The sequence below is a fragment of the Muscardinus avellanarius genome, assembly GCF_963383645.1.
Source record: "Muscardinus avellanarius genome assembly, chromosome: 10".
Classification (NCBI taxonomy): Eukaryota; Metazoa; Chordata; class Mammalia; order Rodentia; family Gliridae; genus Muscardinus; species Muscardinus avellanarius.
This window is the reverse complement of record NC_137796.1, coordinates 62198537-62213553: the sequence shown is the minus strand read 5'-3', so window position 1 is coordinate 62213553 and position 15017 is coordinate 62198537. Positions and strand designations below refer to the sequence as shown.

The 15017-nt window shown below is 53.0% G+C and overlaps 1 protein-coding gene across 1 annotated transcript in view; it reads right to left on the bottom strand.

The window, feature by feature from the left end:
* Positions 1-15017, bottom strand: part of MYBPC2 (myosin binding protein C2) — a gene marked incomplete at its 3' end in the record, with an annotated part of 40843 nt that overhangs the window by 8119 nt on the left and 17707 nt on the right. The window contains exons 13-24 of the mRNA XM_080703688.1: positions 14299-14464; positions 12851-12957; positions 12531-12560; positions 11445-11587; positions 9760-9919; positions 9568-9672; positions 7313-7501; positions 5450-5584; positions 3125-3292; positions 2466-2554; positions 2184-2379; positions 503-642 (exon numbers count right to left, since the gene is read on the bottom strand). Coding sequence (XP_080559814.1) covers positions 503-642; positions 2184-2379; positions 2466-2554; positions 3125-3292; positions 5450-5584; positions 7313-7501; positions 9568-9672; positions 9760-9919; positions 11445-11587; positions 12531-12560; positions 12851-12957; positions 14299-14464 — 1628 coding nt within the window. The remainder of the gene's footprint in view (positions 1-502; positions 643-2183; positions 2380-2465; positions 2555-3124; positions 3293-5449; positions 5585-7312; positions 7502-9567; positions 9673-9759; positions 9920-11444; positions 11588-12530; positions 12561-12850; positions 12958-14298; positions 14465-15017) is intronic.

Here is a 15017-nt window from a genome sequence, read left to right as displayed (position 1 = left end):
GAGGCTGAGACTGGAGGATAGCGGTTCATGGACAGCCTCAGTTACTTAGTGAGGCTCTTTGCAACTCAGTGAGACCCTATTTCAAAATAAAAGAATAGGACAGGGGGTGTAGCTCGGAGGTGAAATGCCCCTGGGTTCCATCCCCAGACCTGCAAATAATAATAATAATAATAATAATAATAATAATAATAATAATAAATCTACTGGAGAAGCTGGGGTGTAGCTCAGTGGTAAAGTGCTTTCCTGGGTTCCATTCCCAGCAGGGCAAAATAGTCCATGGATGGATCAACTGGTTACTGGCTAATTTTGTTCAGTGAGGTTTGCCTCAATACAAACAGAAAAGGCCAGGCACCGAGTCTCAGCCTAAGGGCTTCCCTTCCAGTCACAGCCCATTCTCCAGTCTCAGCCTCAGTGTCCCCAGTTGCGAAACGGGACCTGGGGCTCCTGCTCTGCTGACCTCCCCCTCCCCATGCTCCCCCACCCAGGGCCCCTCCGCCCTCACCATGGTTTTCTTGTCAGCTTTCTGGACAAAATACCCCGTGACCTCGCTGTTGCCGTTGTCTTTAGGGGGCTGCCACTCCACCAGCGCATTAGTGCCCCACACCTCCTTCACCATCACATTCTCTGCTGGCCCTGCCTTTTCTGAAAGAAGAGATAATGTCAGACATCAGCCCAAGGGGTCCCCCAAGTGCTGGGCCTTGTACATGGTGATGCATACCCTGAATCCCAGTACTGAGGAGGCTGAGACTGAAAGGATGGCAAATTTGAGGCCAGACTCAGCAATTTAGTGAGACCCTCACCAACTTAGCAAGACCCTGTTTCAAAATAAAAAATAAAATTAGGCTGGGGGTGTATTTTGTAGATAGAATACTCCTGGGTTTAAACCCCAGAACTATAAAATAAAATTTTAAAAATGTAGCCAGGCATGGTGGCCCACGCTTGTAATCCCAGTATTTGGGAAGCTGAAACTGGAGGATCACAGTTCACAGACAGCCTCAGCTACATAGACAGGCACTTTGCAACTCAGTGAGACTCTGTTTCAAAAAATAAAAGACTAAAAATTAGGGCTGGGGGTTGGGGGTGTAACTTGGAGGTAAAATGCCCCTGGGTTCCTTCCCCAGTATCGTAAATAAATAAATAAATAAATAAATAAATAAATAAATAAATAAAAGACTAGGCTGGGTGTGGTGGCACATGCTTGTAATCCCAGCATTTGGGAGGCTGAGACAGGACGATAGCGGTCCGAGGAGAGCCTCGGTTACTTAGGCCCTTTGCAACTCAGTGAGACCCTGTTTCAAAATAAAATATAAAAAATAGGAGCTGGGCATGGTGGCGCACGCTTGTAATCTCCGCGCTTGGGAGGCTGAGACAGGAGGATCGCACGGGTTCAAAGCCAGCCTCAACTGCTTAGTGAGGCTCTCGGCAACTTAATAAGACCCTGTTTCAAATTTTAAAAAAAGGTCTGGGAGTATAGCCTGGAGGTAGAAAGCCTCTGGGTTCCACCCCCAGTACCACAAAAAATATAAATAAATAAATAAATAAATAAATAAATAAATAGGGCTGAAGGTATAGCTCAGAGGTAGAATGCCCCTGGGTTCTATCTTTTAACACAAATGCCCACAAAAAGTACCCCAAAATTGAAAGGACTAAAAAAATAGGGATGGGGTAGTGTAGCTCGGAGATAGAATGGCCCTGGGTTCCATTCCCAGTTCCACAAAGAAAAATAAATAAATAAATAAAATATGAAGACCAAAGTTAAAAAAAAAATAGGGCTGCTGGGGGTGTGGCTCGGAGGTAGAATGTCCCTGGGTTCTATCCCCAGTACCGAAATAAATAAATAAATAAATAAATAAATAATAAAATAAAATAAAAAGACTAAAAAATGGGGCTGGGGGTGTGGCTCGGAGGTAGAATGTCCCTGGGTTCCATCCCCAGAACTGCAAAAAAAAAAAAAAAAAAAAAAAAAAAAAAAAAAAAAAAAAAAAAAAAAAAGCTGGGGCTGTAGCTCGGAGGTAGAAAGCTCTGGGTTCAATCCCTGGTACCAAGGGCGGGGCTGCGCTGCAGGTCCTGCAGCCGGCGCCTCCTCCACGGCCGCCCCGTCTTCCTCTGGCTCCCATCACCTGCCCCGCCCGTCTCCTCCACCCGCGCCCTCCCGGCTGCAGCCCCCCACCCCGGCCGCGCACCCACGACGCGGATGCGGATGGTGGCGGCGTCCTTCATGTTCTCGATCTGCACGCTCAGCTCGTACTCCCCGGAGTCGGAGCGCGCGGCCTGGCGCACGAAGAACACCGTGTCGAAGTCGCTGGTCCGCACGTGCACGCGGGAGGCGTCCAGGGGGGCCCCGCCCTTCGTCCACACCACCTGGGGCCGGGGCTTGCCCTGCAGGAGAGCACGGCTTGGGGTCCGCGGAGCCGGGGCGGGGTCCCGTAGCCCCGACCCCAGCCCAGCCCAGCCCAGCCGGGTACCTGGAAGGGGATGACCAGGTTGAGCGCCTCTCCAACCCTGCGGATGTAGGTCTGGCGCAGGTGGCGGGGGAGGCGGATCTTGGGTTGTTCTGCAGACAAGAGCACGAGGAGGAGGCTGAGCGCTGGCTGGCGGCCTTTGAGGGACTTTTTTTGGGAGGAGGGGTACTGGGAATTGAACTCAGGGATGTCCTATCTCTGAGCTACACCCCAGTCCTTTTTATCTTTCAATTTGCGTGTGTGTGTGTGTGGGGGGGGGGTGCTGGGGTTGGAACCCAGGGGCATTCTACCTCCGAGCCACACCCCAAGCCTGATTTTTTATTTATTTTTTCAACAGGCCCTCACTAAGTAGCTGAGGCTGGCTGCAAACTGCGATCCTCCTGTATCAGCCTCCCAAATGCTGGAATTATAAGCGTGCGCCACCATGCCCGGCAAATTTTTCAGTTTGAAACAGAATCTTGTTAAATTGCCCAGGCTGACCTGGGACCTGTGATCCTCCTGCCTCAGCCTCCCCAGTACTGGGATTACAGGCACACGCAGCCGCACCTGACTTGAGGGATATCTGAGGGTGGCAACATCCCCCCAAGGGAGGCCCCCATGGCTCCGTTAAAGGGCACAGGGGATGGCACCGACCTGGCCTCAGGAGGGCCGGGCTCACTCACCCACAATCTCCCGGATGGTGACGGGCTGGACCAGGGTGGCCGGCTCGCTGCGCCCTGCGATGTTGACCCCAACCACGCGGAACAGGATCCGGGCTCCCGTGGGGAGGTCCTTGACGGTGAAGCCACAGCGCTCCACCGGCTCCTTGTTGGCGGGGACCCAGTCCTCGGCTGCGAGGGAGGGGCCACCCGGTGAACCCGGGCGCCCTCCGCACCCTCTGCCCAGGAGCAGCTGCGACTCACCCAGCGAACATTGGGCACAGGTGCAGAGCACGCACGCACAAACATTCACATGCACACACGCACACACGCACACCCCCACCTCTTGGGACCCCACTTTAGGGACGAGGAAATGGAGACCCAGAGAGGTTCAGGTGTGGGGGACTAGCCACGCCCAAGCCTGTCTGCCTCCAGAACAGCCAGGGGGCAAGGGCCACTGTCAAAGCAGGAGGCTGGGGTGCTGGACAGAGCCTCCCTGGATTTCCTACCTCTCCCTTACATGCCTTCTGTCTTGGGTTTATGGCTGTGGGTTGACCCTAAAGAACCCTAACAAGCTCCGTTCTGAAACATCAGGGGCTCTGGCTTGGGCGGAGTCAGCAAGGTCAGGATGGGGTAGAGAGAGGGACAAGTCAGTCCTGTCCATCCATCACCCCCCCACCCCCCGCACAGGAGCCGCCTCCACCAGGCTGAGATGGAGGTACTGATGACGGAGACTTGCCCAGGGGACACCGCGTGGGCAGGAGGGGAGCCCGCAGCTGCCTGATGCTAAGGCCTGAGATGGAGACCAGGTAGAGACGTCTGTCCTCCCAGGGAGACGCCACCTCAGAGACACCTCCATGCCTGGCTCTGGTATACAGTCAGCGCTCAATGAATGTGCGTTCAGTGCAGGATGGAGGATCGGAGGTGTGGAAACATGGAAGATGGATGGACAGGTGTGGAGATGATAGACACACAGATAAACAGAAGGGAGGGAGGGAGGGAGAAGGAGCCTTTAATTTTAGTACTTGGGGGGCCGAGACAGGAAGTCACAGGTTTAAGGACAGCCTCAGACACTTAGCAAGACCCTGTTTCAAACTAAAATATAAAAGCCGGGAGTAGTGGCGCACGCTTGTAATCCCCGCTTGTAATCCCCGTGCTCGGGAGGCTGAGACAGAAGGATCATGCGGATTTGAAGCCAGCCTCAGCTGGCTTAAGAGACCCTGATTCTAAATAAAATATAAAATAGGTCTGGGAGTGTAGCCTGGAGATAGAAGGCCCCTGGGATCCGTCCCCAGTACCACAATAAATAAATAAATAAATAAGTAAGTAAGTAAGTAAGTAAAGGGCTGGGGCATAGCTCAGAGATAGAATGCCCCTAGGTTCAATTTCAGGTAAAGTAAATAAGTAAAAGAAAGGGAGGGAGGAAGAAAGAAAAGAAACAAGAGAGGCCGGGCGTGGTGGCACACGCTTGTAATCCCCGCGCTTGGGAGGCAGAGACATGAGGATCGTGCAGGTTCGAAGCCAGCCGTGTGCTGGCTTAGGAGACCCTGTTCCCAAATAAAAATGTAAAAATCGGTCTGGGAGTGTAGCCCGGAGGTAGAAGGGCTTCCAGGAACCCCAGTACCACCAAAAAATAAAAAAATAAAAAAATAAAACAAGAGAAAAGGAAGAGGAGAGAGAAGGAGGGAAGAGAGAAGCTGCTGGAGAGATAAATATATGGATGAAAAAATCTTAGTGGCTGGATGGACAATTGATCCAAAAGATTTTTTTTTTCATTACTGGGGATGGAACCCAGGGGCATTCTACCTCCGAGCTACACCCCCAGCCCTATTTTCTATTCTTTATTTTTGAAACAGGGTCTCACTGAGTTGCAGAGGGCCTCACTAAGTAGCTGAGGCTGTCCGCGAACCGCGGTCTCTGGTCGGTCTCAGCCTCCCGAATGCTGGGCTTACAAGCGTGCGCCACCACGCCCTGCTCAAAAGATTTTCTGATGGACGTAGATGAAGGAATGAATGACTGGGTAGACAAGTGGAAGGAAGGGAGGAAGGAAATAAAGGAAGGCAGGCTGAATAGATGGATGGATTAAGAAGGTCCGGGAAGACAGGTGGGTGGATGGAGGGAAGGAGCCACAGAGGCAGTAGACAGATGCTGGAAGAGATGTGTGGGTGCAAAGCCACCGTGCTGTGGGGATGGATGCAGGGGATGGAGAGAGGACACGCTGGTCCTTAAGCTCTGCCTCCACACATCCCATCCTGGGCCTGGAACAAGAGCTGGCTGCTCCGGCCACCACCCGCCGCATGACCCTGCTCAGCTCCCGGGCGGGGCGCCGTGGGGCTCCGGGCCACTCACAGCCTTCCAGGCAGTACTCCACCAGGTATCCGTCGATGCCGCCCGCCCCAATCCTGTCCGGAGGCCTCCACTTGAGTGTGGTGGTGGTGTCTGTCACGTCCTCCACCGTCAGGTGCAGGGGCTCACTCGTGGGTGCTGCGAGGATCCAGAGAAGGGGATTTGGGGGTCAATAAGGGGTCAGGGGTAGGCAGGAAGGGGCAGGAGTCAGAGGTGGAGTCACTGGTCTGGACACAGTGGCACAAGCCTGTTACCCTAGTACTTGGGAGGCTGAGGCAGGGAGGATCACAGGCTGGAGGCCAGCCTTGGCCACTTAGAGAAGCGTTCAACAACCTAGTGAAACCCTGTTTCAAAATAAAAAAAATAAGCCAGGCCTGGTGACGCACGCTTGTAATCCCAGCATTCGAGAGGCTGAGACCTGAGGATCACGGTTCGCGGACAGCCTCAGCTACTCAGTGAGGCCCTCCGCAACTCAGCGAGACCCGGTTTCAAAATAAAGAATAAAAAATAGGGCAGGTGTTGTAGCTTGGAGGTTGACTCCCCCTGGGTTCCATCCTCAGTCCCGCAAAAAGATAAAAAAATTAAAAATAAATAAACTAGGACTTATAGGGTAGCTCAGAGGTAGAATGTCCCTGGGTTCAACCCCCAGTACCAAAAAATAGATGAATAAATGAAAAATAAAACCTGGGCGTGGTGGCACACACTTGTGATCCCGGGATTTGAGAGGCTGAGAGAATAAGATCCCAGGTTCAAAGCCAGCTTCAGCAATTTAGCAAGAGCCTCAGCAAATTAGTAATATCCAGTTTCAGAATAAAAAATAAGCTGAAGCTGGGCGTGGTGGTACATGCTCGTAATCCCAGCACTTGGAAGCTGAGACAGGGGGATCGCAAGTTCGCAGCCAACCTCAGTTACTTAGTGAGGCCCTCCACAACTGAGTGAGACTCTGTTTCAATATAAAAAATAAAAACTAAGGCCGGGCGTGGCGGCGCACGCTTGTCATCCCCGCGCTTGGGAGGCGGAGACAGGAGGATCGCGCAGGTTCGAAGCCAGCCGCGCGCGCTGGCTCAGGAGACCCTGTTTCCGAATAAAAATGTAAAAATAGGTCTGGGAGTGTAGCCCGGAGCTAGAAGGGCTTCCAGGAACCCCAGTACCATCAAAAATAAATAAATAAATAAATAAATAAAAAAAAAAAGCCGGGCATAGTGGTGCCCGTTTGTACTCCCAGTACTTGGAAGGCTGAGACAGGAGGATCACAGGTTCAAAGCTAGATTCAGCAACTTATCGAGGCTCTCAGCAACCTAGTAAGATCCTGATTCCAAATAAGAAATAAAATCAGGTATAGCTGGGGTATAGCTTGGAGGTAGAATGCCTCTGGGTTCAATCCCCGGTCCCAATACATAAATAAGTAAGTAAATGAATGAATATAAAAAGGGCTGGGGGTGTATAGTTCAGAGGTAGAATGCCTCTGAGTCCAACCCCGAGTACCAAAATAGTAACAATAATAATGAAATAATAAAATGAAAAAGGCTGGGGATGTAGCTCAGAGGTAGAATGCCCTTGGGTTCAATCTGCTGTACTAAAAAAAAAAAAAAAAAAAACACTAATAAAGTACGTCCATATCACTGGGAAGGGGACAGTCTCCATGGCGGCTAGCCAGCAGCCCAGGGGCCGTCGGGTGTCCTTGTGGGGAGCCGAGGTGCTCTCCCCTGGGGGAGGACAGCGGGGGGTGGAGGGTGGCGAGGTGGGTAATGCTAACGGGGCCACAGTGGGCGCAGTCGGAGGGGTCAAAGGCCAGGGGCAGGTCAGAGATGAAAGGGGGGCAGAGCTAGGTCAGAGGGCACAGAGAGCCCCGGGGGCGCAGGTCACCGATGGGCATGAAGGGCTTGGTGTTCATGCTGGGCTGCGACACTCCAATGGCGTTGACCGCGAAGACCCGCATCTCGTAGAGGACGCCCTCGATCATCTTGGTGGACTCATAGGTCGTCTCTGTGAACACCTCGAAGTTCAGCTTCATCCAGCGGTGGGAGCCTTTCTTCTTCCGCTCCAGAAGGTACCCTGTGGGTGCCCCAAGCAGACAAGAGCGGTGGTCAGGGGAGGCCGTGGGGTCACGGGTCACGCCAGAAGGATCTCAGGACCTGCAGAAGTCCCAGGCCTCTGCGATCTTGGGTTGGTCTCTGGGGTCACAGAGGCTTCCAAAGCCACCAGTTATGGACTCAGAAATCAAGGGGGTCCAGCAAGGGGTGGCGACTCATGCTTGTAATCCCAGTACTTGGCATTTGGGAGACTGAGGCAGGGGGATCACAGGTTCAAGGCCAGCCCCAGCTACTTAGTGAGGCCCTCTGCAACTTAGTGAGACCCTATTTCAAAAGAATACAAAATTAAAAATAGGACTGGGGGTGTAACTGAGAGGTAGATGTCCCTGGCTTCAATCCCTAGTACTGCAAAAGAAGATAAAGGAGGAGGAGGAGGAGGAGGAGGAGGAGGAGGAGGAGGAGGAAGAGGAAGAGAAGGAGGAGGAGGAAGAAGAGGAAGACAAGGAGGAGGAGGAAGAGAAGGAAGACAAGGAGGAGGAGGAAGAGAAGGAAGAGAAGGAGAAAGAGAAGGAGAAGGAGGAAGAGAAGGAGGAGGAGGAAGAGAAGGAGGAGGAGGAAGAGAAGGAGGAGGAGGAACAGAAGGAGGAGGAGGAGGAGGAGAAAGAGGAGGAGAAGAAAGAGGAGGAGGAGGAGGAGGAGGAGGAGGAGGAGGAGGAGGAGGAGGAGAAAGAAAGAGGAGGAGGAGGAGGAGGGAAAAACTCAAGGGCATCCAGCCTGGCGCGGATTAGGCTTGTAATTCCAGTGCTTGGAGGCTGAGACAAAAGGACGGGAGGTTCACAGCCAGACTCAGCAATGTGAGGCCATCACAGTCTTGTGAGATTCTGTTTCAAAACAAACAATTAAATAGGATTGGGGGTATAGATCAGAGGTAGAATGCCCTTGGGTTCAACCCTCGGTACAAAAAAAAAAAAAAAAGAAAGAAAGAAAAAGGAAAAAGAAATCAAGGGAATCACAGATCATGAATTGCGGAGTCAGGGGACACAGAAAGTCCCCTAGCTATGGGCCAAAGTGAGATTTATTCCCAGGTTGTTGTGGGGTAAAGAATGATGGGGAACAGCCGGGCGTGGTGCTGCACGCTTATAATCCCAGCACTTGGAAGGCTGAGACAGGAGGATCACACAGGTTCAAAGCCAGCCTCAGCTACTTAGTGAGGCTCTCAGCAACTTAGTGAGACCCTGTTTCCAAACAAAATATAAAATAGGTCTGGGAGTATAGCCCGGAGGTAGAAGAGTCTCTGGGTTCCACCCCCAGTACCACACACACACAAAAAAATTTAATTAATTAATTAATTAAAAAATAGGGCAGGGGGTATAGCTCGGAGGTCAAATGCCCTTGGGTTCCATCCCCAGACCTGCAAACACACACACACACACACACACACACACACACACACACACACACAAAACAGGGCTGGAGGCGTAGCTCAGAGGTAGAATGCCCCTGGGTTCAATCTCCAGTACCGCCCAAAAAATAAAAATAAAAATTAAATAATAATAATAATAATAAAACAAAATAAATAAGTAAAAAAGTAAAAGGGTTAAAGTATATGGCTCAGAGGCCCCTGGGTCCATCCCCAGTAGCAAAATAAATAAATAAATTAATTAATTAAAATAAATAAATAAGCCGGGCGTGGTGGCGCACGCTTGTAATCCCGGTGCTTCGGTGGTGGAGACAGGAGGATCGCGCAGGTTCGAAGCCAGCCGCGCTGGCTTAAGAGACCCTGTTTCCAAATAAAAAATATAAAAATAGGTCTGGGAGTGTAGCCCGAAGGTAGAAGGGTTTCCAGGAACCCCAGTACCACCAAAATAAATAAATAAATAAATAAATAAATAAATAAATAAATAAATAAATGGGCAGGGGGATGTAGCTCATAGGTAGAAAAAAAAAAGAATGATGAAGAAAGGCCATAGGGATCAGAGGGCATTAAAGATGAAAGCCAGGTCCCAGGGGAGACCAAGGAGGGTGCTAAGGACTTGGGGGTCACGGGGCTCTTGGAGGTGAAGGAAGGAGGGCGGCCGTGGGGCTCACCAGTGACCGGCTGTCCCCCGTCGTACTTGGGTGGCTCCCAGACCAGGATGGCCCAATCCTCTCCCACCGAAGTGACCCGCACGGCCTCCGGGGGGTCCGGGACGTCTGGGGGAGGGGGCAGGAGAGTCAGGTGACCCCCTCAAGGCCTTCGGAAGCCAGCGCTGGGCTCAGCCCCTCAGCCTCTCTGCTCACCCACGACCCTCACGAAGATGGAGGCCACGTCCTCGCCCACAGGGTTGGCGACTTTGATGGTGTAGCGCCCCTCATCCGCCCGCTCGGCACTCTCGATGACGAAGCTGCTGCAGTCCACCCGCTGCTCCACGCGGGTCCTGCCCTCGGTGGCCGAGAACACCTGCACGCAGCCAGCAGGTGGCCAAGCTTGCCTCAGTGGTCCAAACTCAGACTGCCTCCCGCCTCCCCTGCTCAAACTCCTCCTGCAGCTCCCCGGTGCCCCAGGATCCACGCTCCTCCGCGTCATTCCTGCCTGCCCTCCGCCCTCCAAATGCCATCCTTCATTGAAAACACCAGACTAGGCGGGTGTGATGGCGCACGCTTGTAATCCCCGCACTTGGGAGGTGGAGACAGGAGGATCGCGCTGGCTTAAGAGACCCTGTTTCCAAAAATAAATAAATAAATAAGTCTGGGAGTGTAGCCCGGAGAAGGGCTTCAAGGAACCCCAGTGCCACCAAAACACACACACACACACACACACACACACACACACACACACAAAACCCACCAGACTGTCTTGACCACCAGATTTTTTTTTTTTTGTAATATTGGGAATTGTATCAAAAAGCATTTTATCTCTAAGATACATCCCCATCCCCCCCTTTTTTGTGCTACTGGGGATAGAACCCAGGGGCCTTCTACCTCCAAGCTACACCCCAGCCCTATTTTTTACTCTTTATTTTTGAAACAAGGTTTCACTGCATTGCAAAGGTCCTCACTAAGTAGCTGAGGCTGTCCCTGAACCGTGATCCTCCTGTCTCTGCCTCCCAAATGCTGGGATTACAAGTGTGTGCCACCACACCTGCTTTCCAACCCTTTTAAAAAGGTATGGCTTAAAACACACTAGGGGTTCCATCCCTGGTACCATAAAAATAAAATAAAATAAAATAAAATAAAATAAAATAAAATAAAATAAAGGGCTGGGGTATTAACTGGAGATAGAATACCCCAGGGTTTAATCCCCAGTACCCCCTCCCCAAAATAGCTGATGGATGGATGGATATATGAACACACAGCTAAACAGATAATGAATTTCTGGATAGATTTAGAACTGGATTGATGGATATCTAAATGGTCAAATGGATTCATTATTGGATGGGTGAATTAACCAATCAGTTAATTGAGGTTTGGGAATGTGTTACTGATAGGTAGATGAGTTACTGCTGGATGGACAGATTGGTCCAGTTGTTGATTAATTAGCTTTTAGATGAATGGATAATGGATGGAACATCCACCACATGCCAACCCAACAAAGGTGATGGACAAATATCATTGCTTCCAGGCGTGGTGGCGCATGCTTGTAATCCTAGTACTTGGGAGGCTGAGACAGGAGGATCCCAGGTTTGTGACCAGCTTCAGTTACTTAGTGAGGCCCTCTGCAACTTACTTTGACCCTGTTTCAAAATAAAGAATAAAACATAGGGCTGGGGGTGTAGCTCGCAGGTAGACTGCTCAGATTCCATACCCAGTACTATATATATATATATATATTTTTTTTTTTTCCCCACAAATCTTCAAAACAGCTCCATGAAGAAGGAATCCTTCTGCTTATTTCATAGAGGATAAAACTGAGCCTCCGGGAGGGAAAGCAGCTTGCCTGAAGTCACTTGCCTGAGAGAGAGGAACACAGAGGAAGCCCAATCTACCTCATCTCCCCTCAGCCAGGTGGCGACCGGAGGGGGCTCCCCTGTGATGGCCACGTCCAGCCTTAGCTTGTTTCCAGCCACAACCACAATTGAGTTCTCGGAGGAAGTCTTTCCAGAGCAGTCCAGGTGGATCTTTGGTGGTTCTAGAGGTACAAAAGAGACACTAGGATCCTGGGGAGGGCATCCAGGCCTTCCAGCCCCCCGGAGGTCCCCCTGAGAAGTGAGAATCTAAGAGCAGAGACCCAGGAGTCCGGCACCCACCTCCTCCCCCAGATCCAGAAATCCAGGCCCAGCCCTTCTCCCTCAGACCCAGGGGTCCAGGCCCAGCCCTCCTCCCTCACACCCAGGGGTCCAGGCCCAGCCCTCCTCCCTCACACCCAGGGTCCAGGCCCAGCCCTCCTCCCTCAGACCCAGGGGTCCAGGCCCAGCCCTCCTCCCTCAGACCCAGGGGTCCAGGCCCAGCCCTCCTCCCTCACACCCAGGGGCCAGGCCCAGCCCTCCTCCCTCACACCCAGGGGCCAGGCCCAGCCCTCCTCCCTCACACCCAGGGGCCAGGCCCAGCCCTCCTCCCTCAGACCCAGGGGTCCAGGCCCAGCCCTCCTCCCTCAGACCCAGGGGTCCAGGCCCAGCCCTCCTCCCTCACACCCAGGGGCCAGGCCCAGCCCTCCTCCCTCACACCCAGGGTCCAGGCCCAGCCCTCCTCCCTCACACCCAGGGGCCAGGCCCAGCCCTCCTCCCTCAGACCCAGGGGTCCAGGCCCAGCCCTCCTCCCTCAGACCCAGGAGTCCAGGCCCAGCCCTCCTCCCTCAGACCCAGGGGTCCAGGCCCAGCCCTTCTCCCTCAGACCCAGGGTCCAGGCCCAGTCCTCCTCCCTCAGACCTCAGGAGTCTAGGCCCAGTCCTCCTCCCTCAGACCCAGGGGACCAGGCTCTAGCCCTCCTCCCTCAGACCCAGGGTCCAGGCCCAGCCCTCCTCCCTCAGACCCAGGGGTCCAGGCCCAGCCCTTCTCCCTCAGACCCAGGGGTCCAGGCCTCCTCCCTCCATCCTGGCCATCCTGCCCAGTCCCTAGAGCAGCCCTGGTCCTCACCTTGCTTGGGCACATACTCCACCTTGATTTCTAGAAGACAGAGACGGATGGTTAGGTCTACACACCAGGCCCCCATCCCGCCCTCACAGCCCCTGGGATCTGGGGTGCCGGGAGAGTCCCCTGAGCCGGCCCTGCTCCTCAGCCAGGCTCCGTGCGCACAGCCTCTCTCTGTCTCTCGTGTGACTCCACCTGTGAGCCCGACACTCACGGTCCTCCCGTTTGTATATTGGGGACTTAATCCCGCAGGGAGGTGTCCTGGGGCCCTGGGACTGAGAGGGTGGCTTCCATATCCCCGGGGTAAAAGGAAGGGGTGTCTTCACCCAGGAAGTTGAGTTTGGCGGAGAGGGACAGGGCGTAGCCGTCAGGCACAAACGTGTAGTCTCCCTCGTCCTCAGGTCGCACGTCATCAATCACCAGCTTGTGGATCCTACAGGGTTGAGGGGGAAGGTAGGGGTGCGGCCAGTCACCCCCATTTGCTTCCTCCAATGCCAACTTGAGAAACACCCTGCTCAATGCAGCGTGCGTGCCCCGGATCGAGCCCGGGGCGCTCTGCCTCTAGGCTACACCCCCAGCTCTTTTTTTGTTTGAAACAGGGTCTCACTAGATTGTTGGCTGTCTCACTGAGTTGCTGAGGCTGCCCTCGAACCTGCAGTCCTCCTGTTTCAGCCTCCCAAGTACTGGGATGACAGGCATGCACCATCATGTCCAGGTTTTTTTTTTATTAATTATTTATTTATTTTGCACTGGAGATTTGTGTGTGTGCATGCGTGTGTGTGCATGTGCATGCGTGTGCGTGCACACGGTACTGAGGATGGAACCCAGGGGCATTCTACCTCCGAGCTACACCCCCAGCCCCATATTTTATTTATTTATTTATTTATTTTTGGTGGGTCTGGGGATGGAACCTACGGGCATTTAACCTCCGAGCTACAACCCCTGCCCTATTTTTTATTCTTTATTTTGAAACAGGGTCTCACTGAGTTGCGGAGGGCCTCACTAAGTAACTGAGGCTGTCCGTGCACTGCGATCCTCTGTCTCAGCCTCCCAAATGCTGGGATTACAAGTGTGCACCATCACGCCCGGCTTGTTATTTTATTCTGTGTGTGTGTGTGTGTGTGTGTGTGTGTGTGTGTGTGGTACTCGGGGTGGAACCCAGAGGCTTTTCTACCTCCGGGCTATACTCCCAGACCTAATTTATACTTTATTTGGAAACAGGGTCTCACTAAGTTGCTGAGAGCCTCACTCAGTAGCTGAGGCTGGCTTTGAACCTGTGCGATCCTCCTGTCTCAGCCTCCCAAGCACGGGGATTACAAGCGTGCATCACCACGCCCGGCTTTTATTCTTTATTTTGAAACAGGGTCTCACTGAGTTGCAAAGGGCCTCACTAAGTAGCTGAGCCTGTCCTCAAACCACGATCCTCCTGTCTCACTCTCCCAAGTGCTGGGATTACAAGCGTGCGCCACCAGGCCCGGCTTGCACTGGGTATTGAACGCAGGGGCATTCTACCTCTGAGCTACAGCCCCAGCCCTATTTTATTATTTTTTTAAATTTTGAAACAGGGTCTTCCTAGGTCAATGAGGGTCTCACTCCTTGCTGAGGTTGTCCTTGAACCTGAGAATCCTCCTGTTTCAGCCTCCCAAATACTGAAATTATGGTCTGTGCCATCATATCTGGCTGACCCTTGTTCTTATGACCGAGTATGTTTGTTACACAGCTACAGCTGTCTGCCCCACGGGCCGGGCCGCCACCGCCACCCTGGTGTGCTCACCTGCCCACATGGGAGATGGTGATCCTCTTGCTGGGCCGCACCTCGATCCCATTCTTGTACCACTTGCCCGTCACCTTCTCGTCAGACACCTCGCACTTGAACACTGCCTGGTCTGACGCCTTCACAGTCAGGTCTGCGATGTCTTGCAGGACCTCCAGCTGTTTCTCTGGGCAGGGAGGGAAGGTGACGGGGGGCCCTCATTATGGGGGATCACCCTGTGTACACAAGCTGCTGTTCTGGGCACTGGAGATTCAGCAGTGAACAACCCCCAAACAACCCATGGCCTCAACGCAGCCACATTCCGGTGGAGACGCAGTGAACCAGGAAACCCACAAAAGGGAGGGAGGTGAGCTGGCCAAGGTGGGGAAGAATCCATGCAGGATGCAGAGAAGAGTCCCAGGATGCCGGGCGTGGTGGCGCAGGCTTGTAATCCCAGCGCTTATGAGGCTGAGATAGGAGGATCGCGGTTCACCGACAGCCTCAGCTACTTAGCGGGGCCCTTTGCAACTCAGTGAGACCCTGTTTCAAAATAAAGAATAAGAAACAGGGCTGGGGTGTAGCTTGGAGGTAGAAAATGCCCCTGGGTTCCATCCCCAGACCCGCAAAATAGAGAGAGAGCAAGAGCGAGTGTCAGAGTCCCCGGATAGACAGACAGCAGGTGCAGAGGCCCTGGGGTAAGCTGGGTCTCAGTGGTAAAGCCTTTGTCTAGCACACCAAGG